This window comes from Pimephales promelas, chromosome 15 (assembly GCF_988280905.1).
Source record: "Pimephales promelas chromosome 15, fPimPro1.hap1.1, whole genome shotgun sequence".
Lineage (NCBI taxonomy): Eukaryota > Metazoa > Chordata > Actinopteri > Cypriniformes > Leuciscidae > Pimephales > Pimephales promelas.
Window position 1 is genome coordinate 10,871,912 of NC_142783.1, and position 27,615 is coordinate 10,899,526.

The window sequence follows — 27,615 nt, forward strand, 5'->3', positions numbered from 1 at the left end:
TTCATGCATTATTCTGCAGCATTTTTGTAATTAAATTATTGTTTACTAAACTGTTGTAGTAACTTAACATCCCATTTTAATCATGCTGATTTTTGAAGGACAAAAACTGAAATGGCACTCTTCGTGTGATATTGATTATTTACATTTAACCCCCATATCTTGAGTTTTGTGATCATTCATGCATTGCACTTTAGGGGTTCCAAATATGTAGCGCTTTAGAGCCTTAAATAGATACCTTACCTCACCTATACCTTATTCTATATAGAACCTTTTCTTCTAAGAATGTAGTGCTTACTCGCCGGCACATAATTGTGTCAAATGTCGATGTAGATTGATGTCAGTCTTGGTTGTTCACACTGTGGACGCATTGGAAAAAAATCAGATCTGTGTGTGATTCAGGACTACATATGTATGTGGTCTAAATCCGATTTAAAAAATGAGATCTGGGCAAGATTTGAGTGTTCACACCATCTCTGAAGAAGTCTGACCTGGTTACTTGACCCAGATTTGGGCCCCTTTTGTCTGCGGTGTGAACGGGGCCTGTGACTTTGATTAGGGTCACATTTATTTTTCACAATTTCTTCCACTAGATCATAAAAATCACCAGAAGCTGATGCAATTGTCTTTAAAAACTTTGAAATAATGAACTAATTTGGTTTACACCCTCGTTGCGGTTTGCACTAATATATGTACGTCATCAAAAACTTGCAACTTGTTACCACAAGTGTTACCACTTTTATCTTAAAACCATTCACTGTATAGTTAATGTAAAGGTCAGTCAAAATTTCGCAGACTTTAAATTAGATGTTGTTTTCATAGGATACCGGTTTCTTTTCTCAGCACAGATCATTGACCAATCAGAGACATTTGTGATTTAACTGGGTATGTAATCATTTCATAGTGATTTTGTTGGCTGATTTATATCAGGTACCACTCAAATAAATAGATATTTAAACGATAATACGTTGTAATGTAAAAATGTTTTAGACAAAGGAAAAAAGCGCTCATTTTAGACAAAGGCAATTGCGCCTCCTTGAAAAGAACCTTGTTTGTCTCATGCATTAGTTTTCAGGTGTTATGGTGCAATTTAGAATACTTAAGTGCACATAAAAAAAAACTATGGCAAAACCAGCTCTATGAAGAGTTTTTATTCCAACCATCATTAAATTCAACCACCATTAAATTGACAAACACTTGTGTAACAGCTATATAAAAAAAAAGATTATCACGAATAAACTAGGGTATCAACAAAACCTAACACAATGCAATCAGACAAGCTTCATGCTGGGTTTTAAAATTACAAGAAAGATGGCAAGTAACATCTCTAATCTTTCACAGACTTGTCAACACAGAATCTGGAAACAGATGTCCATTTGAAACAATTTTTTTGTTCGTTGCATATTCATTTTCCCCCATGAAAAAAAATGGCTTGGACCTTTCCACAATAAAGTTAAAAATCACTCATTTGAAGATGCACTTAGAGTCACATGAGTCTTCAGTGCAAACCTATAAAGTAACAAAATGGGGGGGAAAGAGTTACTTTTCAGTAAGGGTTACTGAATATAAAAAATAAAAAAATAAAACACAAAAGCAAAAAAGGAATACCATGGGTAACTTTTTTTCTAAACCAGCAACCCAATCTGATCTTCTGCTTGGTGTCATCGGGACGTCTGTTGAAAAATAAGTGAAGTGAAAAAAATAAATCAACCATTGACAACTAAAAATAGATAAAAATAAAAAATAGGCCATCATACACTAAACGACAGATTTTCTCACCACAGAACTACACATTGTACCAAACAGAAACAAGCACATCATATAAAAGAAATGACAAATGAGAGAAATGTGTTCTAAAATTAGCTCAAAATAACAAACATGCATGATATCCTCAAACCGAAAAGAATCAGCCTAACTAATCATAGCCCTTTTTTTAAAAGTAATAACATAAATATTTGGAGGCTCTGGAAGTCATACACTACACAATTATATGCAAAATCTGCCCAAAAACGAACTTTCAGAAACTAGCAAATAGCAAATATGGAAAAGTAGTGCAATGTATTCCAGCCTTAAATAAAAATATAGACCTAAAAAACAAATTGCCCTTAAAGGGATGGTTCACCCAAAAATGATGCATGATTTACTCGCCCAGAAATCATCCTAGGTATATTAAGTTAGTGCATATTACATTATTCTTTCAGACGAATAAAATCGGAGTTCTATTAAAAAAATGTCCTGGCTCTTCCAAACTTTATAAAAATGGCAGTGAATGGACAGTTTCTGTCCATAAAAGTACATCCATCCATGATAAAAGTGCTCCACGCGGCTCTGGGGGGTTAATAACGGACTTCTGTAGCGAAACGATGTGTTCGTGTGAGAAAAAGATCCATAGTTAAAACTTTATCAACTAAAATAACCAGCTTTCGGCAAACCGTCATCGTTTTACAGTGAAAGAGTACCCCCTTGACCTGATACACAACGTAATGACAGTGTTAAGCACGTTACTTAAAATGTTAGTTACTATTAATAATTAGTTACTATTTGTGAGTGGTAACTCTTACCGAGTTAGTAACGGAGTTAAATCATTATAAAAGTAACTAATTACCAGGGACGGTAAATATTGCATTACTTAAATAATAATAATAAAATGTTCAAATACGCCGGTCAAATAACTTGGATGCCCCCAATATTAAAATGTTAAATTACCTAAATGCACACTAAATAGAAAAAAAATATTATAAAATATTGTACACTAATCTACACATTTGTAATGATGCTGTGGGACAATGTGAGAGACACCTATTAAATTCAATATATTATTTAAAATATTATCATTACTATAGTAGAACAATAAAACATAATAGATGGTTTAGAACAAAATTTAATATTGCACAGACCACAACTGGCCAACAAATAAGTCTATACATATATTATGCTTAAAGGGATACGCCACCCAAAAATTTTAATTCTGTCATCATTTACTCACCCTCAAGATTTTCCAAATCTGTAGGAGTTTCTTTCTTCTGATGAACACAAAGGAAGATATTGTTGTATAAAACAAGAGTTGTTAGGCACCATTGACTTCCATAGTAGAAAAAAAAATACTATGGAAGTAAATGTTCCAATCGTTTTTCAAAACATCTTCCTTTGTGTTCAGCAGAAGAAACAAACTCATACAGAGTTGCAACAACTTGAGGGTGAGTAAATGACAACTTTCTGGGTTGAGTATCCCTTTAAGAAATGTACAAAAATGAATAAATGCTAAAAAAAAATATATAGATACATACACTCTTTGTAGTGCAAATTAAAATTATAAAGCGGTCACACAACTGTAGCCATCAGGTGTAACTATGTAGATCACAAAAGTATTTTCTTCCTTACAAAAGTAAACCGTTTAACAAGAAGTGCTCCCAGAACTTTCCCTGCAGGTTACTTTTTGTACAACCATGTAAATTAATTAAAATGTTGCAGATGATACCATTGTAAGACTGGAAAAACTGGAAGAACTGGTTGAGGCTGAAAATTAACATTGAACTACTACCCCCTCATGCACCATTGAGACGTAGGTCTCACCTCCCTCATCCTAATCTACATTTCTCGCCCTCACCCTCCATTCAAAGGTCACCAAAAACTCACCCAAGAATCTAAATTATTTAATGTGAATGATTATCAGAGCATTACACGTTTAGCATCATTCGAAATGTCTCATTTGGAAATGAGACATTTGTACCAGTCACACTAAGTAAAACAACAAATAAGGTTTTGAAGATGGTAATAACACAAACAACACAAAAGAGGGTGGATGGTTAAACCCTCCTGCTCTCAGAAGGTGTTAACTCAATGCAAATTCCCACTGTTAGCAAATAGTTCCATGTAAAACCTCTTCCCCCATTAAGTCTGGGACGGTGTAAAGGTGAATTTCCACGGTAAAACTAATTTACATTTGAAATGTCGGTCTATGTAATGAAATGCAGCAGAAGGTTGAGGCCTTTTCTGTGCTTCAGATGAGCCTGTGAAAGCACTCACCGAGACTCTCAGCTTCACGTATTTCCTAATATCGGCTTCGCATTTCTTCTCTTTATTCCAGAGCATTTGATGTTTTGTAATGATAATCTTTGAACTGATTGTGAAATTGTAAAGATAAATTCACCTGACATCAATTGTGAAATTGCAATGATAAATTAGCCTGACATAAATTGTTACATTTTGATTATTAACCTACTTTGACATTATTTCATTAAAGTTAAAAGGAATAGTCAAACGTTCGCTTATATTTAATGATGCACACCGATATCATTAAAAACCTTTTCATTTATAGGGTCAGATGAAATAATGAGAATACATGAGAAAAGTATTGCATTTAAAGTCCCCGTGAACCGGAAGTTGCAAACGACTTTTCTCCAGTGTTGTGACGTATTTCGGAGAGAAACGGAATACTAAATGAGGCAAAATAGTGGGCGTGGCTTTTTTTTCTAACTAGCACCTGATTGGATCTAGAACGCAAGTTTACACACGCTGTCAATCAATGCTCGCTCGGCGCTCGCAAACACACAGCAGCTGTCAGTTGGAGGGGTGTGGTTATGGATGTTAGGGAGACGCCCAAACCGTAAAGCCTACGTCATCGGGCAAGGTCCTCCAATGCAGAGGGGAGGGACATTTTCAAACTTTGATTAAAGATTACGAAGCCAAAAAATTTTTGTGTGTGGATTGACTTGTCAATTTATTTATTATTTATTATTTTATTTTTTTAATTAAAAAAACATTTCCCTAACAATAGTTATTTGAAGTTATTTATGATATTCCGATATTCCAATATGTCGGCCGATATTTTTTTTTTTTTGTATTTTTTATTTCTTATTAAAAAAACATTTATTATTTTTTATTTTATTTTTTTTATTAAAAAAACATTTCCTTAACATTAGTTATTTATGAGTTTTAACTAAAATAATATGATGATTTTAAAAAGAAACTTGTTTCTTTTATTATCATAACAGAACAGAATGATGATAGTGGCATTAGCTAGCTTTTGTGGTTAGCTAGTCTATGAATTGTTCACCACAAAACGATCAATTTAGGCAAACAAAGTAAGTATGGTCAATTTTGATTTCATAGGGACTTTAATCAAATACTTTGCCACGAGGAAAGTAAGTAACACATGGAGACCTTCACCTGATCGGATGCCGGACTTTGGGCCGATCTAGCCGGGCTTTACAATACCAATAGGCTACAGAGATTGTTCTAATGCTGAAATTTGTAACGCATTTATGAACAAATTATATAATGCTCGGACACCCTCTGTCTCTCACGCACTGTCGAGTGCACTCTTGGACCCACTCTGCCTCTCTCGTGCACTGTCAAGTGTGCTCTTGGACACAATCTGTCTTCTCTTGCGGACCCACTCGGTCTCTCTCAGACACACTCCGTCTCTCTCGCGCATTGTCGAACAGGCGTTTGCGTAGCTTTTGTCCATTCTGGCGCCTCAAACACACACACAGGAGAAAAAAAACCTTGCAGGTCATATGGTAAAGGGAGAGCATACTCGGATGAAAACCATGTCAGTGAGCTCAAATAGGCTATAGAAACGACAATGGTGTTGTAACAGAGGAAACAGTAATTCGTTTGATTACTGCTTTAACGCCGCTTATTTATAACGACATTATTCCCATCACTGATGACGAACGCAGAAGCGCAATGGATAGAGCAAAACAAAACACCAGTCACAAATTAGAAGTCTAAAACGAGAATTTCTACAGAAAATGTCGGAGGAACTTCAGTAGAGACCGACCGATAAAGGATTTTGAAGGCCGATACCGATACAAATATTTTTTTGGTTTTAAAATCCGATATTCCAATACGTCGGCCGATATTTTTTTTTATTTTTTTTTATTTGTTATTAAAAAAATATTTATTTTTTTATTTTATTTTTTTTATTAAAAAAACATTTCCCTAACAATAGTTATTTGAAGTTATTTATGATATTCCGATATTCCAATATGTCGGCCGATATTTTTTTTTTTTTTTTTTTATTTCTTATTAAAAAAATATTTATTATTTTTTATTTTATTTTTTTTATTAAAAAAACATTTCCTTAACATTAGTTATTTATGAGTTTTAACTAAAATAATATGATGATTTTAAAAAGACTTGTTTCTTGTTTCTTTTATTATCATAACAGAACAGACTGATGATAGTGGCATTAGCTAGCTTTTGTGGTTAGCTAGTCTATGATGAGCCAAAATTTAGCAATGGTTTAGCAATTTAGCTATATGTTCAATATAACAGGCCAAGGAGAGATGATGCGTCTCATTGCTAGTAGTCTTGACAGACCTTAAATATGCGGATGACATCAGTTTGCTCTCCAATAGCATGGAACAAGCTCAAGAACTACGACACAGGGTGGAGCTAGAGTGCACTAAGGTTGGCCTTAGGGTAAATGCAAAGTAAAACCCAGGTCATGACCTACAACGTACCACCGGAACATCAACCTCTGATAACAGTAGGAGACACTGTGCTGAAGGAAGTTGAGGACTTTAAGTACCTGGGCGCATGGGTCAACTCAACAGAGCGTGATCTAAAAGTGAGGAAGGCACTTGCGTGGAGGGCCCTGAACGGCATGAACAGTGTGGAACTCCAGCCCCTCCCGCCAAATCAGAAATATTCTACGCGACGGTAGAGTCTGTTCTCCTCTATGGCAGTGAATGCTGGACCCTGAATCCAACCCTAGAGAAGTCCCTGGACGGGTGCTACACCAGGATGCTCCGTGCAGTGCTTAATATCAGTAAGGGAGTGCATGTAACCAACAAAATCCTCTATGAGGGAGTATCAAGAGTGACCGACAAGATTGCTGTGAGGAGAATGAGACTTGCAGGACATTGCCGAAGGCATCGAGAGCTGCCAGCCTGCAAGCTGGTGCTATGGGAACCAACACATGGCCATAGGTCAAGAGGACACCCCACACTAACATACGTCGACGTACTCAAGAGGGATGCGGGAGCCCAGAGCACCAACGAACTGGCCGGACGATGGAAGGCTCGTCTGAGGACGACTTAGAGAGAGCTAGAACTGTCACGCGCTATTAAAGAAAGACTTCAGACACAGTCAAAAGTTAAAAGGACAGTCAGTCAACTACACTGCAACAACGTAACGTAACTATTACTAGCTAATTCCGCTTCACTCTCTGCTTATTTAACAGCAGCAAAACTGGACATGATAGTCATACATTTTGTCATGCTTATTTGAGTTAAGAGAACTGGACAGTGTCTTGGGGCTCTGCGCAGGCTGGCCAACAAGCTTGATGTCAAAGGTAGGGCCAATGTCTACAAGGCACAAGTCAGGAGTACCTTGGAGTACTCTTGCCTTGCCTGGATGAACGCATCACAGACCACCCTCAGGCAGATTGACAACATCCAGAAAAAAGCACTGAAAATCATTGGGGTGGATGAGGACACTGCCCTAAGGAAATATGCAATCAGTCAGCTCAACCATCGGAGAACTGTTGCAGCAACAACTGTGCTTTTCAAAATGCACACTAAAAACTGTCCAGAGGATCTCAAAGCTCTGCTACCCCCACCAGATCTCGTCTGCCGAACCACTCGAAGAGCACGAGCAAGTCACGCACTAAAATTACCCAATTCTAACACAAAATGCTTGGGAAGGAGCTTTCTTCATTCAGCTGTAACAACTTGGAACTGCCTCCCCTCTACCGTAGTAGGTGAAATCACCTCAAAGAATATTCAGGCCTTCAAGAAGAGACTAAACAAACATCTCCTTAGCAAAAAACTGTGATATCTTGATGCTTATTGCCACTTATTACACATTCTTAGTTCTGAGTAGCTGCAGATCACGATAGGCTCTCAGGCCACAAACTGTTAAAGCCTGTATCTGCCAATGCACAAATAAAAAAAAAAATAAATAAATAAAAAAAAACTGATGGAGACGATTTTTTAAATTGTTATTCAAGCAATGCATCCATCATGACCAAATCAATGAGTGTTACCAACAGGAATGGTGTAGATTTGAGTGCACTCTGGTGGACAAACTATACAACTCCAACACTCATGACATGGTTCAAGCGTGTTTCGTCCGTTTTTATTTTACTTTTGAAATATTCATTTATCGGCCATTATAACTGCCGATACCGATAGTTTAGAAAATGCCTAATATCAGCCGATAATGTCGGCTTGCCAATATATCGGTCTGGCTCTAAACTAATGCTAAATTATGCCAAACTAAATTTAGTTTGTTGCCCAACCTTGTTAGTATGAACCGTGACAGGCGTCAAAGATTGCACTACTCTATGTCATGCATTGTCAAGTGTTACTCTTTTGGCTTAAGTCAAATGGCCTACGCAAGCTGCCGGAAGCAAGTTATTTTAGTCGATAAAGTTTTAAATATGGTTATTTCTCTTAAGCAGTGTTAGTTTCATTGACGAAAATAATGACGAAAATTATTTGTCAACAACATTTTCACAGAAGAAAATGAGATGATAACTAAACTAATTTTGAATGACAAAAACTAAGACAAAAATCTATTGACATTTGTCAACAAATTAAAACTAGACGAATAGTGACGATTTAGGAAGCGATCCAGTCAGAACTGATGTCTTGCGTGTGGTATGCGCACATTTGTACTGCAACATGACATCATGACTTTTGCGTAAACATATACGCCACTTTCGGGTCAGGTGGCGTGTTATCTCTACGCATTTTGAGCTATCCGCGTGTATCCACGTGTATGCATATATGTCTACGCCATTAACGTCCGCGTCATTCCGCGTGTCCGTAAAAGCGCGTCAAATCTCCAGTCATAAATGCCATTAACCCCAGTGACGGTTAAGTTTAGGGATGGGGTTGAGGTAAGTCATATCTTTTTTTTACCTAGGATGGTAAGGGAACAGTCATAAATGCCATTAACCCCAGTGACGGTTAGGTTTAGGGACGGGGTTGAGGGAAGTCCTATATTTATATAACGTTAAGTCAACGGCGTTCATAAACACGCTGAAAGGCGATTATGCGTCTTGATAGTACGCCAAAAATGGAAATACGAATTGGCGTGTCATACACACGCTACTTCATGAGATCAGTCTGTGTACTGACTGATCTACCCCGCGGTCTCATAAAACGTTAAAAAATGTGAACTTCTGGGAGAATGTGTAGAGCAGACATATAGATATGAAAAAGAGTGACGATGCAAAAAAGAGCTTTATTTGGTACGGTTCTCCGTGCGCACACACCTGACCCGAAGCGAGCAGCTATGCACACACACACACACACAAAGTGCACAAGGACTGAACTGAGCTCTCTTTCATGTCTGAATGGACAAATACACACAACACTATGTCTAAATGTCCGTTTTGGACAGTATTCATGTAAACTGTCTGTTATGTCTTAAACAGTTGTGAGTAGGGATGGGACGATAACCGGTTTCGTGATAAACCACGATAAAATATACTGACGGTTAGTATTATCGTTTAAAATGTAATTATCATTAAAACCGTGTTTGATTATCGCGATTAATAACTCACTGTAAATCCTGTCGGCCAGTCTGACGCAGCCGCGCGCTGCACGCAATGTTTACTATTCGAGAAGGAATGGCGGAAGGCAGTGACCGTGCTTGGGAGATTCAGCCTTTTAAGAGGACCAAATCTGGAGTGTGGTTATGGTTAGGCGTTTACTAAAGTCCTGAGGGAAACTTGATCGAGGATAGTCACCCTGTCTGCAGAACAAAAAGTCACTGTCCAAAAGAAACGTCTTCTTGTGTAACCATCACCCGCTGTTGTATAGCGAACACAAGGCAAGTTAACTTTGACTTCAATACCGAAACTAGGTCTGGGAAACAATTGGGCAATGGGCACGAAATGTTGTTTTGAGTTTAAACATTTTATGTCACTCACTTGAAATAGAAGTGAAGCTTCCGCGAAGAAAATTTTGCAGCAAGTGTCTTTGAGCCGACGAACGAACATCTTCAAATAAGATTATTATTAAGAGTGACGTTTTAAGGGATAGCAATGTATAGATACATAACGTATTACACCGATTTTATTTTTACTACATAATTACGGGGACATATTGAATTGATAATGAGTTTAGCTAATGTTTTAAATCTTACCCGTTTATAAATTCATTTAGTAAAACAATCGTCCAGACAAGATGATTATTAAACCAATATTATCAAACTCTGTAAGCAATAAATCAACTCTGATTTCATTTTCAAAACAATCAAAAACTGGAGACGCAAGACGGCCGGCAAGTTGTATTTGAATTAAACGAGCGCGTGTCCGTTTGTGATATTGATGTGCGCGGTGTGTGTAATAATGCGTTGCTATTGACGACGTGCATTATAAAGAAGGAAATGCCATAGAATAGAATCTTGCTTAAAAAAAACTGCATAGAGCTGCTTGTTTATTTGTTGTTTGTTGATTTTCATTCATAAAACTTGTTGAAATGTTTTCAGTGTGAGCATCAGTTCTTTTTGAACACTTTATATTTATATTTTATATTTTTACACTTTATATTTTGAACACTTTATATCTAAATTTAAGAAAACCGTGATAATATTGATAATCGCGATAATTGTGGACACTATAATCGTGATATGAAATTTTCATACCGTCCCATCCCTAGTTGTGAGTGTATCGGATGTGCATCAGTGACTAAACCGCATCCACTTGTCAGAGAAAGTGTTAACGGCCGTAAGAACTGACTACGATATCTATGGATTTTTTAGGTAATCAGCTAACCTACCTAGTTCACTTTGTTATTGGCGTTTTATTCAATTTAAATATCTAAACGTTACTGTGAAGAAAAACTATAAAACTTTTAAATATCAATTTGCATGTCTGTGTCCGTAGTATAGGCTTTATGCCGAGTGTCACATGACCAAACCGGAAAACGGGTCTCATCGCATCCGCTTGTCAGAGAAAGTGTTGTTAACGGCCGTAAGAACTGACTACGACATCTATGGATTAAGGTAATCAGCTAACCTACCTAGGTTAGTTACCTTCACTTTGTTATTGCCGTTTTATTCCATTTAAATATCTAAACGTTACTGTGAAGAAGAAAAAATGTAAAACGTTTAAATATCAATCTGCACATGTGAGGGACATTGGTTATGCTAATCTTTGCTCGCTCCTTTTAAGTTATCTTGAGTAAAACCGCAAAAAATGTGATGAAGCACATACAAAACACCTAGGCCCTCATTTATCAATGGTGCGTAGAAAAGGTTCTATATTTTGTCCAACGAATGAAATTTAGAAGGTGCCTAAGTACAAGAAACTCTACATTTATCAAACGTGCGCACGCAGTTCTTACGCACATGAATAAGTAATCATTGTTGATAAATACCACATGTGCGCAAGTACCATGCTTGTTCACATTCATGGTCATTAGCATTCAGAAACGCCTCCAATTAACCATTTATGGTGACAGCACTTCCCATTAAAAATTACGTGATTGTGTTTTTTCCTCACTGCAATAATGGCAAAGAGAGCAAAGAAGAGGAACTTCACAAACACAGAATTAGAGATACTTGTAAATTAAGTTGAATACAACCAACATATATTTAGTTCATCTACTGCAGGAGGAATTACAAATAAAAGAAAAAAATGCAGCATGGGAGAATGTCACCAATGCAGTTAATTCCGTTGGGTCTGTGGAGAGAACGGTCCCAGAAATGAAAAAAAAAAAAAAAAGTTTGATATTAAAGTATTGGCTAAAAACATGTCACAGCACACAGACGAGAAATGTCCGCAACTGGAGGAGGACCAACAACAGAACTTTCCCCATTGGAGAACCGCATAGCCTGTATCATCGGAGACACGGCTCTGTCCGGGATTACCAAGGACGGTGACACTGATGCTCTTTAGACAGAACAAACCGGGACATCTAACACCCAAAGTGAAGGAATTTATTTCACATCTGTCTGTTATAGGGTTTGACACCAATTAAGCATCGTGTTTAAAACTAGACAAATTATAAATTGAGTGTTTTAAAGAAAACAAAGGACATATGTGGATTGCTTAAAGCTAGGGTATACGATTTCAAAGATTGTTCATTATTAATATCCTCGTTTATATGCTGGTTACAGTTATATAGTACAATCCTAACAATATAAATAGAAAAAAGAACGAAAAAAATCCATTCACTCTATTGGCTGTACAGCCGCATAAAAGTTGACCAATGAAAGCTTTGCGATCGCAAAGCTACATTGGTCAACTGCTCTCATCCAATCACCAGCTACACTTGAAACTCCGCCTGGCGCTCGCGTCTCCACCCCACCGCACCCGACCACGCCCGACCGCGCCCCCCTTCTGCGTCATGAGAATTGCGCGTGTTAGCAGCTGACCGCATATGGTAGCTAGCTAAGTAGCATAACAGCGATGGATAAAAACGAAAGAGACAACAGCAAGCGTCCCCTGATTGCCCCTACAAGAAAATGTGAAGAATGCCGAAATTTGAGGAGAATAAATATAGGGTCCACCATTGACCCTATGAATACCGATGCTGACACTGCTTACATTTGGTTGAGCAGGTAACGTTTAACATTTATTTATACTCGTAAATGGCGTGAGTCGCATGAAGTGTTACATATATAGCTTTTTATTAGTCTGACAACTTGCTAATTCTGCCGGTCGGCATTGGAATGTTAGCTGTTTAGCATCGCCTATCATGGGTCAAAGTAAATATATTTCTTGAAGTGCTTGATTATATTTCAGTATGCCTAGCGGGTTTCTGTTTGAGCCGATCGGAATTTAAACAAGATGCGCTGTATGCTGCTATAACAATTACTCAAAACCTTCGCAATACTACTAATATCATAGTTATGGTGGTGGGTAGTGTAGAACATTTCATGTGTTGCTAATCTTGCGTTGGCGTGATCTCAAACGTGTCATTGAATCATTGATGAAGCAACTAAGTTCAAGTGTCTAAAGGCAATTTTACATATGATGTGATGTAAGCAATGTTGTGAAAGTATGATGATCACAACTTGACTGAGTGACGTTGTTCAATTCGTTTCCCGGGAGGGATCACGTAGCAGAGGGGAGGGGTGTGTGTGTGTGGAGAGGCGGGATGAGTTTTTTAAAACGTCCCTCCCGTTTCAGGCTTTCTCGACTGATTTTCAACATCGTATACTACAGCTTTAATGCTTACTGTGGCACTCTTAAATGCTTTTTATGTGTAGTGTCGCTATTCTACCACTAGATGATCTGCGTAAGCATGCTCAGAGGTGTGCTTATATTAACACACATTTCTACGTATAAGTACAACTTGGTAAATCCCACACTTTGCGTGAAATTGTTCTTACGCACTCACTACGCACAAATCTGTCTGTACGCACCATTGATAAATGAGGGCCCTGGACCGGAAGCAATGCGACCTGTTTTACAGAATGCGGAAGTAAGTGCATAGAGCCTATTGATCAAGCAGCAAAAGAAAAAGAGAAAAGCATTCACTGTTTGTTAATTGCTTTAGTATAATAAGGATTAATAAGATTTAATAGAAATAAATATTTCAGCTTGAAAGAATAAAGCATGATGTATCCAAGTAGTTGTAAAGAATGCAAATTTAATTCATTTAAAAGACTGTTGTACTTTAGGAAAAGTGGTTTTATTTAATTTTAAGATATTTTTTAAGTCACAGTAGTTAAATCCGTATCTGTATTGCATGTTCGGACTTTTAAATCATTCATATTAACAGGTTAATAGATGTTTTCTTCAAAGGAATATGGGTTTATACATTTTATTCTATTCTAAATTAATGCATAACAATTTAACTAAACCCATTATATTTTAGTCGACTAAATCTACTGTAGATTTAGTCGACTAAAATCATATTGAATTTCGTCGACTAAAATTAAAACAACTCCGATGACTAAAATTAAATGCCATTTTAGTCAAAAGACTAAAACTAAAAGTAAATGAAAATTTGATGTCAAAATGAACACTGCTCTTAAGCCTGAAACACAAGCAGCAAGCTGACGCAGACGAACTAGCGCTGATGAACTAGCAGACTGTGTTGTCGCCTCACGTCGGTGTAAAAAGCAGCACTTGAACGCAACGAGGGAACTACTGCCGACTGTCAGCTAAAATGCGCGTTCTAAATTAGACAACTGTCTATTTCTGCAGATATATTCGTCATTCAAAAAGGGAAACCGACACTACAGGCTGCATTTACACACCGTAAACAAAGCAGTGCATGGTTACCGTTTTGAATATCAATCCTGCTAAACAATATCTTTATTCCACTAAGCTCATGTTAATATTTAAATATTTGCCAAGGAACACTCAGGTAAGATGACGTAACAGCCTTATTAGTGTACCGTTTTGACTTCTTTGCTCACCATTTTGCTATTATTCTTGTAATATTCTTCTTATTACACTGACTCGTTCACTAAGCTGAACAGCCAATCAGAGTTCGCTCCTTCACCGACACAGATTCAACATGTCGAATCGGCCGAAACGAAGCCACCGAGGATTGATTTCAGCCGACGGCACGGAACAGTGCGGAACACACCGGGAAGACTTAGTCGGCCGACACACAAAAACTGCCCGACGGTCAACCGTCGGCTTAGTGTGTTCAAACGCATTGCTTCAGAAGGCCTTTATTAACACCCCTCCCAGGATGGTTTGAGGGCGAGTAAATCATGGGGTAATTTTCGTTTTTGGTTGAACTATCCCTTTAAAATAATTATATTCCATTTGAAAAATAATTGAAAGATTCACAAATTTACAAACCTTTTTCAGAATCTTCCATATCTTTGCCATTTTCCACAGTATTCAGCAGCATTGGCTCAGCTGATCCAACAGGAACTCCATCATCATCAGGTTCATGACAAACTTCTTGAACTTCTAAAACTGAATCATTTTCAATGATATTTCCAAGCTGATCATCCACCTTGTTTTCAGGTACAGCATGCAATTCACCATTTACTACTAATAGTTCGATTCTATTACCTTCATGTCGTTCAGCACAATGAGGTTCACTTGTGTGATTTTCCTCTGTTAAGACTGCAAGGTTCACACTTGTTTTATCCTTTGAAACAGGTTGATCTACAGATTTTGATGCAGAGTGATTTTCCTTTGTTGCGTTAGAAATGTTCACACTTGCTTTATCCCCCAAAACGGGTTGATCTACAGATGTTAATGCAGTGGATTTTTCTTGGGATTCAATCACCTCTGCAGACTTCCTCAAAAACTTTGCCATGTGCTCATTTACAAGACATTGTGGAGTTTCCACTTTAACGTAATATGGAGGGCTGTTAGGGTCCAGCATATTAGCAACGCACTGCACAGTTACTTTCAGAGGTTTATCCACAACAAGCTCATAGAATGTATCGGTAGCTACACTGTCGCATGATCCAGACGATAGATCAAATCCTTCTAACTGACACAGAAAAGCTTGAGCTGGACTTTGCAGCAAGTCATAAGGCAGTGCTTTAACAGAGCCTTCGCTAATTTCAGACTCATTTCCGAAATCAACAAATAGGACAGAAACAGTGTTTTTGCACTTATTAATAACCTTTGCACGATACCACATTTGATCGTCGCAATAACGAGCCAAGCACAGGTGCTCAGTTTCCAAACTATCTAGCAGAATTGGCTCCGTCTCACTAGAGTTTCCATATTCTTGGGCAACGTGGGTGATTTGGTCAAGTATTTCAGAGTTTGAAAACTGGCACCAGAAATAATTTGGTCCAACAATGCAGGATGCAAACGCTTCTACTGTCTGTCCCAAAGACACGTCTGGTTTCTTGAAGAGCAGCTGGAATGTCTCCTGCTCAGTTTTGGAAATTGCCAGTAATGCATTCAAATCAAAATTATCCCATTTCTCACTAAACGAATCCAATGAGCTGGGAGTCATTTTCACTTTCCAATTAATGGCATCATCTTTGATAAACTTGCAAGAGAGAGTTTTCTCTCCAGCATCACCGAAAATGTTTTTGAAGAGCAAAATCTGTTCCTTTATTTCCTCTGTTCCCAGGGTCTTGAATCGATCATCTACACTAAAGCTGCAGTGAATGCTGAACCTTGGGTACAACAGTAGCGGCTCATCAAGTTGATGAATTTCAAGGGGAGATACAGTTGCCTCATTTCCAAAATCTATGAACTCTACCCGAACCTTGCCATTTTCAGTTGTGTCCTTCACAATGGCACGATACCAGGAACCATCTTCAGAAAACATGGCTTTAACCAAACTTCCCTGCTGAACACTGAATGCCTTCCTTTCATCTTTCTCAGATAGCTGAGGGGAATTCAATAGTTCGCTGAGGGAGAATAATGTATTCTCATCGATTGCCAGTTGTACAAAAAAACTTGTCAGGCTGTTGATGTGCGAAATATACACCTCGGACACTGTACCTGGTTCAATCACACGAGGAGGAAGATCTCCAACTTGAGGTAAAAACTGCACTGATAGTTCAGGAACCACAGTGTGTCCATATTCTTCAGGAGACATTGGGTTTGTAATGCTTTGGTCTTGGGTCATGGCTGCAGCACATTCTAACCGCCAACCATCATGGCGTTGTAATCGAACTTCTTGATTGGGTTCATTTTGAGAAATCTCTGACTCAGAGTTTATAAGTTCAGGGTTAACATGTACTGGTCTTGTACTAGAATTAAGCTTGGGAGTTTTATTTTTCAGAACTGTTTCAGAGCTTGTTGCTCCAAAACTGTCCTTGCCTGCAGAGGGTTTTGTTTTAGCGGCAACTCTTGATTCGCTACAGATTTGAGGTTTGGGGTCACACCAGTAATCTTTCATTAGATCATTAACAATAAGCCCCTTGCATTCAACAAGAACGCTATACAGAGGACACTTTGAAAGGTAAGATGACCTTACAGTGTTCCGAATAGTCACTTTTAAAGGTTCATCCACCAGAAACTCAAAAAATTTATCAGTTGCAGCGTCACTCCAAGTGCCATCTACGGACCCCAAAGCTTCTAACTGACAAAGAAATGCTTGTGGTGGGCTTTCCAGAAGCTTGGTGGGCAGGAACTTAACGAAGTTCAGATCAATTTCAGACTCATTTCCATAATCTATAAAAAGAACAGAGACCGTTTTATCATGCGTTTTTATAATCTGTGCACGGTACCACTGCTGGTCAGAAAATAATGCTAGGCACAGTCCTCCTTGGCGTAACTGATTTGGCTGAATTGGTTTAGTTCGACTACAGTTTCCAATTTCTTGTGCAAGCAGAGAGACTTTGTCAAGTTCCTCTGAGTTTTTGAACTGGCACCAGAAGTAATTTGGTCCATCAATAGATGAAGCATATGCTTCTACAATTTGTCCTTGAGTTATAGCTGGTTCCTTGAAGGTTAACGGCTGATTATTTTCATTGCAGTGCATTTGCGATTCAGTTTGAGCACCTGATTTGAGAGCAGTATTAAACAAAGGACCTTCCAATACAACACCCTGGTGCTCTAAACTGACAAGCCAAGCAGATGCGTCCTCTTGGATAAACTTGCATTGAATTTTCTTCTCACCATTTTCACCTGTTGATTTTTTGAAAGTCAAGATATCTTCCTGGGTCCAATCACCTTTTTTTCTTTTCTTACCATCCTCAACCGTGCAACAAATACTGAGCCTGGGTGTGCTAAGGAACTGCTTGCCAAGTTGCCTTATTTTAAGGGGTAGAAGTGTTGCCTCATTCCCAAAATCAATAAACTGCACTTGAACCATGCCATCGCTCTTGTTTTGAACAACAGCACGATACCAGGCCCCATCAGCAGGATATTCAGCTCTCACTAGGTCACCTGACTGCAACAAGTTGAGATCAACTGCGTCACTTAATTGATCAGAATTAAGTTTGTCGAGAATAGAAAATATTTCATCTTCATCACTAGCCAATTGCACAAAAAAACTTGACGGACTATTACAGTGTGAAACATAGATTTCTGAAACATATCCTGCATGCAAGGCTTTAGAGGGAAGATCGGTGAGCTTTGGATAAAGGATCACCTGTTGGTGTAAAACATTAGGCCTAGCTCTACTGTGTCCACTCGCTTGATTAGTATCAGTCTGGAAGTTTTGTTCCAATGTTCCTTGAACAACTGGTTTTGTGGTCTTCTTGAAAGTATGAGCCTTATCAGTTCCATTGCCGATGTTTCTTTTGGTCTTGTTCAACTGCTCTTTAATTTTTAAGTTGAGGTTTGTTTTCTCATCATACATCTCCACGGACAGTTTGCCCGAGGAATTTTGTTTCACGATGACGGTGAACATGCAGCCTGTGGCATAGTTTTTAAACCACTCATTAATCTCACATGGCTCAGGTAATGTTAAATTACAAAGTTCAAACAGAACAGCCTGAATGGGAGTAGATGCAATCGCACTAGCATTTGGGGGAAATGGTAGAATATCAGATTTATCCAAAACGACCAAGTCACCATAGTCAACAAATTTGACAAGTATTTTTGGATGCGTCGATTCAATTTGTCCTCTGTGCCACAGCCCATCTGAGTATTTAGCAAGACACATCATCTTAGGGAAAATTGAACACTTAGCTTGTGGCCGTTTGCGGCACAGTTGTTGAATATCTTTGGTCATTTTCCTGACTGTATCAGTATTTTGTGCAAAATGGCCAAAGAACTGGTTTACACTTTGGACACAAGTTATTTGCACCTTATCCTTTGCGCCGACTTCAATTTTAGGTGGTGAATCAACATATGTATCCGTCTGAAGGAATGGAGCTGCACCAATACTCGGTGAGTGCCCTTCCTCTGCAGGTTGTAGGTTTTCTTCAGATTTGGAGGGTCTCACTACCGAGACATTTTCAAGAGCACTGGAGCATCTGGTTAAAATGGGTGAATGGAGAGAATGTAAAGACACATTTCTGTCATGCATATATTTGCAAGTCACTTTGTTTAGATTCTCAAGAGTTGGGTCACTACAAATCCTCTCCGTCACTGACAAACACTGCTCTCTGTGACCAAACGTGGTGTTCACATTTACATTGTCATTTCCATAAAGCGTTATATGATAGACATCCTGTTTCACACTGTGATGCTCAAATTTTCCAACAAGGATTTGATTGAGTACAACGGACTTCAGATAATCTATCTGATCAGACCTCCATCCAACTCCTTTGTCAATGACACCATATAAAGAGCATTCATAGGTGATAACTGGTAATTGGAAGAACCTTGCAGACAAGGGTCTGATATTGCAGAGTTTAACAAAATCTCCAATTCCATAATCGACATGAAAGACCTTGACAACATCAGAGATGTTGTTCTGCTGAAGTACAGATCGATACCAATTGCCATCACTTCCTTTGGTTGCACATGGAGACCCATCAGACAGTGGCATTCGCATCGGAGCAGAGAATGCATCTTCATAGTATTCGTGGAGTTGATCACTTAATTTCTTGAGCTCATGTGAAAAGACATGCAGTTTGCAAAAGATCCTCAATGGATGAACAACTTGTGTTACAGTTACAATCTCAATTGTTCCAGGCAACAACTCTGGATACAAATATTGATGCAACTTGTCAGGGTCACTGGCATGCTCCTGCTGACCATTTGTAGATGTAACATTGGTCTGTATGGAAGTATTTATTGGCAAATCCAGTGAATGCATTACAAGGCTTTTAAAGTCTTCATTAGGCATCTTTCTAGCAAATCCAAGTTCATACATTTGTTTGGATACACTTGGAATGTCAAGGAGAACAATTCTGGAAGGCATCATCACATCCTGAACACACCCAGATACCTTTTTCCCACACAAAGATCTGATGTACTCTGAAGCGGCCCGAGACCATGCACTCTCAAGGCATAGAGGTGATACACTGGCCAGTATACAAAGCTCTACCCTGGGAGGTAGACTGCAAAGGTTGCGTGGACATTTTTTCAAGACTTCGCTTGAGGCCCAGAGTAATTTTCCATCATCAATTAGGAACACCTTGTAGTTATGTTTAGATTTTGAAAGTATCCTTGCTCTGTGCCAAGCTCCGTCTTCATATACTAAACATAGTTCTCCAGGTTTGCCTTCAAAAGTTTGTTGCCATTTCCTAAGGACGTCAATGTCTTTTTTTAGTTTTTGATATACATCAATGGCCTCTTGTCCAGGATTTAAATTCCCTCCAAATTCCACTAAGATAGTGTGTGGGTTTAAAGTGACTCTTGCAATATGAACGGTCGTATTGGATCCGACTTCTGGCAAACCAGGAATTGAACACATCTTGGTTGGGAATCTTGCCTTTCCAAATTGTTAAAGAGCATTAATGGGGAAAATCTGAAGAATGAAAAAGAAGAACTTATTAAAAGAAAAGTTTAACCATGCACCACGCAAACAACAACAAAAAAACACTATATAGCCTATGTTTGTTAATTCATGGGGAGCGTGCAACCACACATGCCTACAGACATTTCACTGAGCAAGCAAAATGAAGAGCAATGAAGTACAATACAACAATACAACATCACATTCCCGGGACATCTGTGCCATCGGAGAGGGGGTTTTCTGGCGCGGGTCTCACTCAACAGGCTGTGCTCAAGACTAAACCCACATCATGAAGACAAGGCAGTCCCTCCAGAAAAACGCGATTATGCGATCGCTGAATTCAATGCAAAATCAGCCAACGTCCGCATATTTATGCGGGGGCCGCATTTTTTCAAATATGCCGCACTTTCGCCGCATAAATTGCCGATTTCCGTGTAAAATATGCGGGGTTTGCATAATTTCATTATCCTCGTTGCAAAAAAAGTCACATGCATCTTGCAAGAAAGTTGAAAAATGTTGCGTTTGCGTCACACAAGAGCAGCCATTTCCCCCTGTTTCAATGGGAACGTTATGAAGTGACGCAATTACGCGACGCCAGACAAATCGAACTCGTATAACTGTCTGTCACACGTTCTACCGTCACATCGTTACTCAATAAACATCATAAGATAAAAGAAGTAGCATCAAAAAGAAATTACCCGCACTCACTTTTTTTTCTCTTTTTTATCAAACCGCAATTTTTGCAAGTTCCCTTAATTTCATCGCATAAAATTGCATAAATATCCTGCATATTCCATCGCATTTTTAAAGAAAAAGGGCCGCGTAATCAATCAGTTTTTGCCCGCAACAATCACAGAAAAACACCACGTTTTTCTGGAAGGACTGAATACTTTTATGGTAAATGTTATATATAAATCGCAAATTTTTTCACAAATTTTTGGAAGTTACCACCACAAAATCAGTCATTTTGATTGCAAAAATCACAAAAAAAAAAAATCGTGAAATCCTGGAGGGACTGACAAGGTGTGGATAGAGGTAGGCCTGCTATTTCTATTTGATGAAAAAAAATAATATGCAGACGGAAAAAAAAGACTGGTTTTCAAAGCTTCAAACAGATTGGGTTTTCTTTTTGTCCTTTAATTTGTTAATTTTTTAAGTAAAAAATTTTTTTTTCCTCTGTTGTCTATGGAAGAGGACAATGAAAAATTAAAACCATCTCGAGATTAAAGTCATTATAATGCGAACTCAAAAAAAGTCGTGTTTGTCAAGTTTCTCACGATTATTTCGACTTTATTCTCTATATTTAATGAGTTAATTCTCGTATTTCGACTTTTTCCTCTCGAAATTTAACGAGTTTAATCTCGCATTATAATGACTTTAATCTCGAGATGGTTTAATGTTTTTTTTTATTATTGCTTGGTTAAGTAGTGTTCATGACATTTTGAAATGCCTTTAAGATGACTACTTCTATGCACTACTTCTTTACTTCTGCGTGCTGTTCTTATGCGAGCGTGCACGCACGGTGAGTAAAAATGCTCGCGCAAAGAGGAAGAGGACCGCTCGATCACTGGCTGTTGTTTTATAATAATGCGTTTACTTCCACTTTGATTTGCAGCGTTTTACTGAGTGTTTTGCCCTGTCAACATCCACTCTTTAGACATGTATGTGAAGAGTGTGCTTAACTGAAAGAAAGCAACTATAAAAGGACTCGTGGAACTACCAGTTCGTTTGCACCGTCTTTCCTATTCTTCATCTGGGCAGATAAAAGTTCTCTTGGAGAACAACTGGGAGACTGAGGAGGTGGAAAACCATCAAATTCTTGATGGACCACAGCTCTACAATTTTGAACAAGTGAGAGGTGTGCATAGACTCTCCTTAGGTGGTCCATGGGTATGGGTGGACACAATCCAGGCACTAGGACACAATATTATTTAAAAACTAAACAAAACTACTTTGTTGTTTCCACATTGAGCATTGTAGCCAATCACAGACGTGCATTAAGCCCATGAACACAGTGTCAAATCAGGCATTTTAGGGCGTTTTCACACCTGAAAGTCCGCACCAAGGTTCGAACCAAAGTTCATGTTTTGATACATTTTATACTTAAAGAAAGTTTTGGTTTGACACTGCAATAATGCGAGTGCACTATACAGTAGAACTTTACATGACATTTACTTGCGTCCTGTCATCATCTATGTGGGCTGCATCTTGACATTGATTGGTTTGTAAAGGCCTCATTATGCTTCTGCGTCAACACCACGGCGTAGCTACGTCGTCACTGCTACGGCGTCGTGGCCGTTTTATACTTCTGCGTGAGGTTGTGGTGCATCGCGGTGCATTTCGCCGGCAGAACGCTAGGGGGGTTCGCGAATCTCTTTGGTTCCGTGCGCCGCGAGCGAAAGAGAGAGAATGTTGTTTTAGCAGCTGCCAGCTGGAGCTAATCGACGTTGAATAACAAGACGACACAAACTTTATCCCCACAGAATCAACACGATGTCCAGGGCCCGTTCCACCCATAGACAATAAAATAAAGGTTCCACCCGAGCTGCCATAACGATACCTGTTCGGAATGACTTAAAGGATTTTTTCAGTCTCCACGTGGAACTGTGCTATGGCAGGATATAATGTGTCCAGTGGCAGACTTGGTTAGTACTGTATTATCAATGACGTAACCGTGAACATTGTATTGAAAATAAACAACAAACTGTGTTTCAAAACAAACGTTGATTTATTGATTGATTGAAGTTTATTGCGAGCAAAAAAGAAAGAAAAGAATATAGACATATATATTAACAATGAAATAAAAAAACAGTTTATTTTTAATTCTTTATTTACTTTCTTTATAAGAGTATTATAATTACAGAACGAGGGTGCAAATGTTAGAAATAGCGCTATAGCAGGAGGGGGAAATCGGAAAAGCTACACTCCTGAATTGATGTATAATCTAACCAATCAAAGCCCTTGCTGTCTGCGTCGCCTCGACGCGTAGTTACAAATTTTTGGAGGTGCACGTCGAGCTACGGCGGAGGGGTCGGAGAGGGGTTCGCGTCGACGGATAGGGGTCTGCGGGGGTACGCCGTCGATTCGACGCAGAAGCATAAAACAGGCTTAAATCGACGTGCGTCTGACGTCAGCGTGTTGTCAATTCAGCGGGTAACTTTGACAACAAGAACGGACACATATTGTTGCAACTATATTGTTATTTTTATTTCATAATTACCTGCAGCACCAACTATACACAAGGCTAGTTCAAATTCACCAAATTAATGTCCTTGTCGTGCAAACATTTTATTGTTGCCGGCAGGAAAGGAGGAGAAGACTGCAAGTTGACATCTTATGTCAGACCATCCTTTAATTAAAAACCTCATCTCCCCATGTGCAACACAGCTCATTTCTCCAGCCACCTTTTGTTTTTTCGGCTTTTTGGAAACCACCAGAAAACCACCACCTTCCTGTAAAAGGTCTGAAAGTACGAACCATACATAAATGCTTTCACACTGTAAACGAACCAAACCTTTTTTCAGTTTGATCCGGACCGAGACTACCTCTTTTCGTCGGACCAAACTTCATCTGTTTGGTCTGGACCATGGTCCAGGGGAAGTTTCACACTTATAATTTTGATTCGGACCAAACTGAAAAAAAGTCCAAAAGTCCGGACCAAACAGGAAAGGGCCCTTAGAGTCAACATGCAGAGAATTCACTCAAAATGTATGTTCAGAATCAGCACAAGCTTTATCCTTTCGCAAATCCCCTCAAACAAAGTCTAGACGCGCTAAAAAATTAGAGAATCACTGTTCAGTGCAGACAACTTCAGTGTTTATGACAAGAGTTTTAGGGAGAGTGCAGAATGCGGTAAGTAAGTGATGGCTTAAAGGGAGCGCTATTGACAATCTAACTTTTGTTTTTCAAGCTTCAAGGGGACCAATGGTTACATTCACAATGTAAATGATGATAAGGAGTGATAAATGCATTTAAATGTGGGAGTGAATCCGCAAAATTTTAGCCCTGTGAGTCATGAAACTGCGATGATTGACAAAATAACCATAGCAACATGAGAACATTTTGGCATCTAATAATTTTATGATTTTTTCCACTTAAACTTTAGTCATAAGTTTACATACACCTTTCAAAATCTCCAAATGCTTATTTATTTATTAAGGAGGATCATAAAATCATTGTTTGTATTGGTGTAAAGTGTACTTATTTTGTTTTAAAATTCATTTATTTAGTCCTGCCCTTCAGACGCTAAAAAAGATATTAGCAGGTAGGCCTAAAACAAAATTAGAAAATTTAAACACCATCATTTTACTTAAAAGTTTACCCCGGCTCTTAATGCATCGTGTTGGATTCTTGTTCATTACCTTGCAGATTCTGAAAGATGCACATTAGGTAAACGTGACTGTGACTACGATTTACCGGCTGCCGATATAATATCGGCCGATATGTTCCATTTTTTTACATTGGCATTGTTCCGATGTCAAAATAGGGCCGATCTGAACAGGCCGATAATCATTCCTGTGTATTTGATGTGTGTGTAGATGTGAGTGTGGGGACAGGGATGTTTGTGCAGGTGCTGGAGGTGGCAAAAAAAAAAAGTCAAAGTCAGCCCTGCTACTGTAGAAACAAAGACAGCCTCAGTAAAGTTAGCTTCATTCATTGGGAGAAAATGTGCGCCTTTGGGGTTTGTAGTCTTTGTAATTACGTATTTTCACAGTCTTATACCTCAACGGTTTTACATCAAACTGCAACTTTCTTTACTTTAAAATGTATCTTTTAAATTGACAAACATCATATGTGTAATTCAGGGCACAATTCAAACGAGATCAAAATATTTGTTGTCTCTCGCCATTGACTACCCTTCAATATTTTTCCGAAATAAGGTCCCATGGTGGTCGACCGGAACCCAGATAGCACAAGGGTATTTGATGTCCTATTTACATCTGGAAGACGTATTTTTAAGAGCATTTGCTCATCTGCAGAACGTCTATAGGACGTTTCCTGTCAGATGTCAAATAGACGTTTGTAAGATTTCAGTTTAACATGCATTCTAAATCATTACATCTTAGAGACATCTTCTAAACGTCTATTTGACATCTGCAGGAAACGTCCTATAGACGTCTTGCAGATGAGCAAACACTCTTTAAAATACGTCTTCCAGATGTAAATAGGACATCAAACAGCCTTGTGCTATCTGGGATCTGTGGAACGTGCTGCTTAGCTGTTATTTTGCCAGTTAATCGACATGGTAGGCTAATATGCAAACGAGGATTGAAAATAGAACACTAGATTTTAATCGAGGAATCATGACAGCCCTAAAATAATCATACACAGCTCTACTTTTAGAGTTTGGATTATCATTGGATTTGAAATTTCATTGGTCCATGAACCCATTGATCATGCGGAATGAGATCGCCCTCCCAGCAGCAAACTATTGACAAGTCTCTATGGTTTTTACCTGATTTCTTATCAGTTTTATACCTTTGCAGACATTTTAATGGGCCATTCGTAAAATTAAAAGGAATAGGCTAATAGTTCATTTAATCTCTAACTGGCTTGTTTAGCTGATAACAAACAAAACAAGCATTGGAAATTAATAAAAGAAAACAGTTAATGCTATTATTAAATGTGTTGCATTTCCACTGTTTTGACCAGCAGGGGTCGCCGGCGTGTGGCGTTTCAAACGCTTCCAAAGTTTCAGTGAATCTTTTTAGGAAGCGAAATCGGTTCAATCGAGTTCAATTTGTTTCTCCCATCACTAATTCTCATATGCAATAAAAGAAAAAACAAGCACTGTAAAAGATTGTGCTGGTTCTGATAAAATATAGGCTAGCTTTTCAGTTTAATAAGTTCGACGAGAAATGAATATCTCGCCACACCCCTAATTCAAACGAATTAACAAATTTTAAATAGACTGCATCTTATTTTGTTTAATTGTGTATTCAGAATCTTAGGAGAAGTTTAAAGACTAAAAAAGAGATTCACAAATTATCCAGTAGGCTATGTGCAGCTCAAAAATACAAGTCCATAATGCAAAAATTTAAAATCAAATGCTAGTCATCCTGGTGATGGTGGACTAGATTAAAACACAACCAAAAATAGTAAATTATGAATCCTGAACCGTGCAGGTGCTCAAAGTAAAGGGGGAAGCCAAAGAGTGTGGACCTGCACAACTACTAAATTAGCTATAGGTCAAAATGATTAATTTTGCTGCATGCCTTTATCCAGCTAGAGGTATTGGGCCTTATTCAATCGCAAATGAATCAAGCCTTTATATAAACCTACACGGTTGGTTCGATCGCGTATTTGAAACAAACGATGAATTTGTCTACAAAAACTTACCAAACATGAATTTCTCCCCATCGTACACGTGGATGCCACGACTGACTTATTTTACAGCGCTTTTAGTCAACTGACTGGGAACAAACGCGACTTAAAAACGCCACTAGATGTTTTAACGAATCAATGACGTCTACGTCGATTAAGAGCGCGAAAAAAACAAGACCGCGCGTCACGTGGACATCGCGTGATTTGAACACCGGAGAACAGAAAAATAATGTCGTCTTTTCTACTTAGATGAGGATCTTAAACTTGCTAAAAACCTTTTTTTACAGTCTGAAATCTTAAGTCTTTTATTTATTTACTTTAATTTGGATTTTATTTTTTATTTTACTTTATTTATTTTCTTTATGATGCTTCCCACCCAGCTGTCTAGTTGGGGGAAAGCAGCGCGATGTATTTGAATGACAAAAATGTCATATTGCGAGTACAACGGTACATTGCAAAATGAACTGTAATAAGTTATGATTGCCCCTATTTAAAACTGGGTCAATGGCCCAACCAAATCGCGGTAGCTGTACAGTGATTTATACGAGGTTGAACTGGCCGTGTGACATTAGATGGACACGAGCGCGAGTTCGCGGGTGAATTTAATAACGCGACGCGTTATTAACCAATTAATCCATAAGGCGCTCCGGATTATAAGGCGCACTGACATTTTTTGAGAAAATTAAAGGCTTTTAAGTGCGCCTTATAGTGCGGAAAATACGGGTAAATAAAAAAAAAAAATCTGGACGAGCAACTTTTTTACTCGGACAAGTGAATGGCAGATTTACTTAGCGTATGAAAAGGCTTAATGTCGAGCCCTCCCTATAGCAATGTCATCAGGAGACACACATACACCGGTAGGCAGTGGCCCACCTTACCTGGTGACCACGTCTTGGTCCACCAGAATTTGTTTACCCACCTCTTTTTTTACCACTCTGCATATACCAATCGTCTGTACTGTCTTCAAGTCGATCACTGCTGTATGCTTTCGAATCAGTACTGTGATGTCATACACCAATCGTCTGTACTCTGTAAAGTGCTTCAAGTCGATCACTGCTGCATGCTTTCGAATTAGTACTGTGAT

General features: G+C 38.5%; 1 protein-coding gene across 2 annotated transcripts; it reads right to left on the reverse strand.

Moving 5' to 3' along the window:
- Positions 1 to 1,133: 1,133 nt before the first annotated feature.
- On the reverse strand, positions 1,134 to 26,660 carry tdrd6b (tudor domain containing 6b). 2 transcript variants are annotated; one of them, XM_039673201.2, is made up of 5 exons: positions 26,547 to 26,660; positions 14,948 to 20,219; positions 14,729 to 14,848; positions 1,606 to 1,670; positions 1,134 to 1,506 (listed from the first exon to the last, which is right to left on the reverse strand). In XM_039673201.2, the coding sequence occupies exons 2-5, from the start codon at positions 20,163 to 20,165 to the stop codon at positions 1,462 to 1,464; spliced, it is 5,448 nt and encodes a 1,815-aa protein (XP_039529135.2). In that variant the 5' UTR covers positions 20,166 to 20,219; positions 26,547 to 26,660; the 3' UTR covers positions 1,134 to 1,461. The 2 variants fall into 2 exon arrangements, with proteins under 2 accessions (XP_039529135.2, XP_039529133.2); XM_039673199.2 differs by having other exon boundaries at positions 14,729 to 20,219.
- Between the last annotated feature and the right edge of the window lie 955 nt (positions 26,661 to 27,615).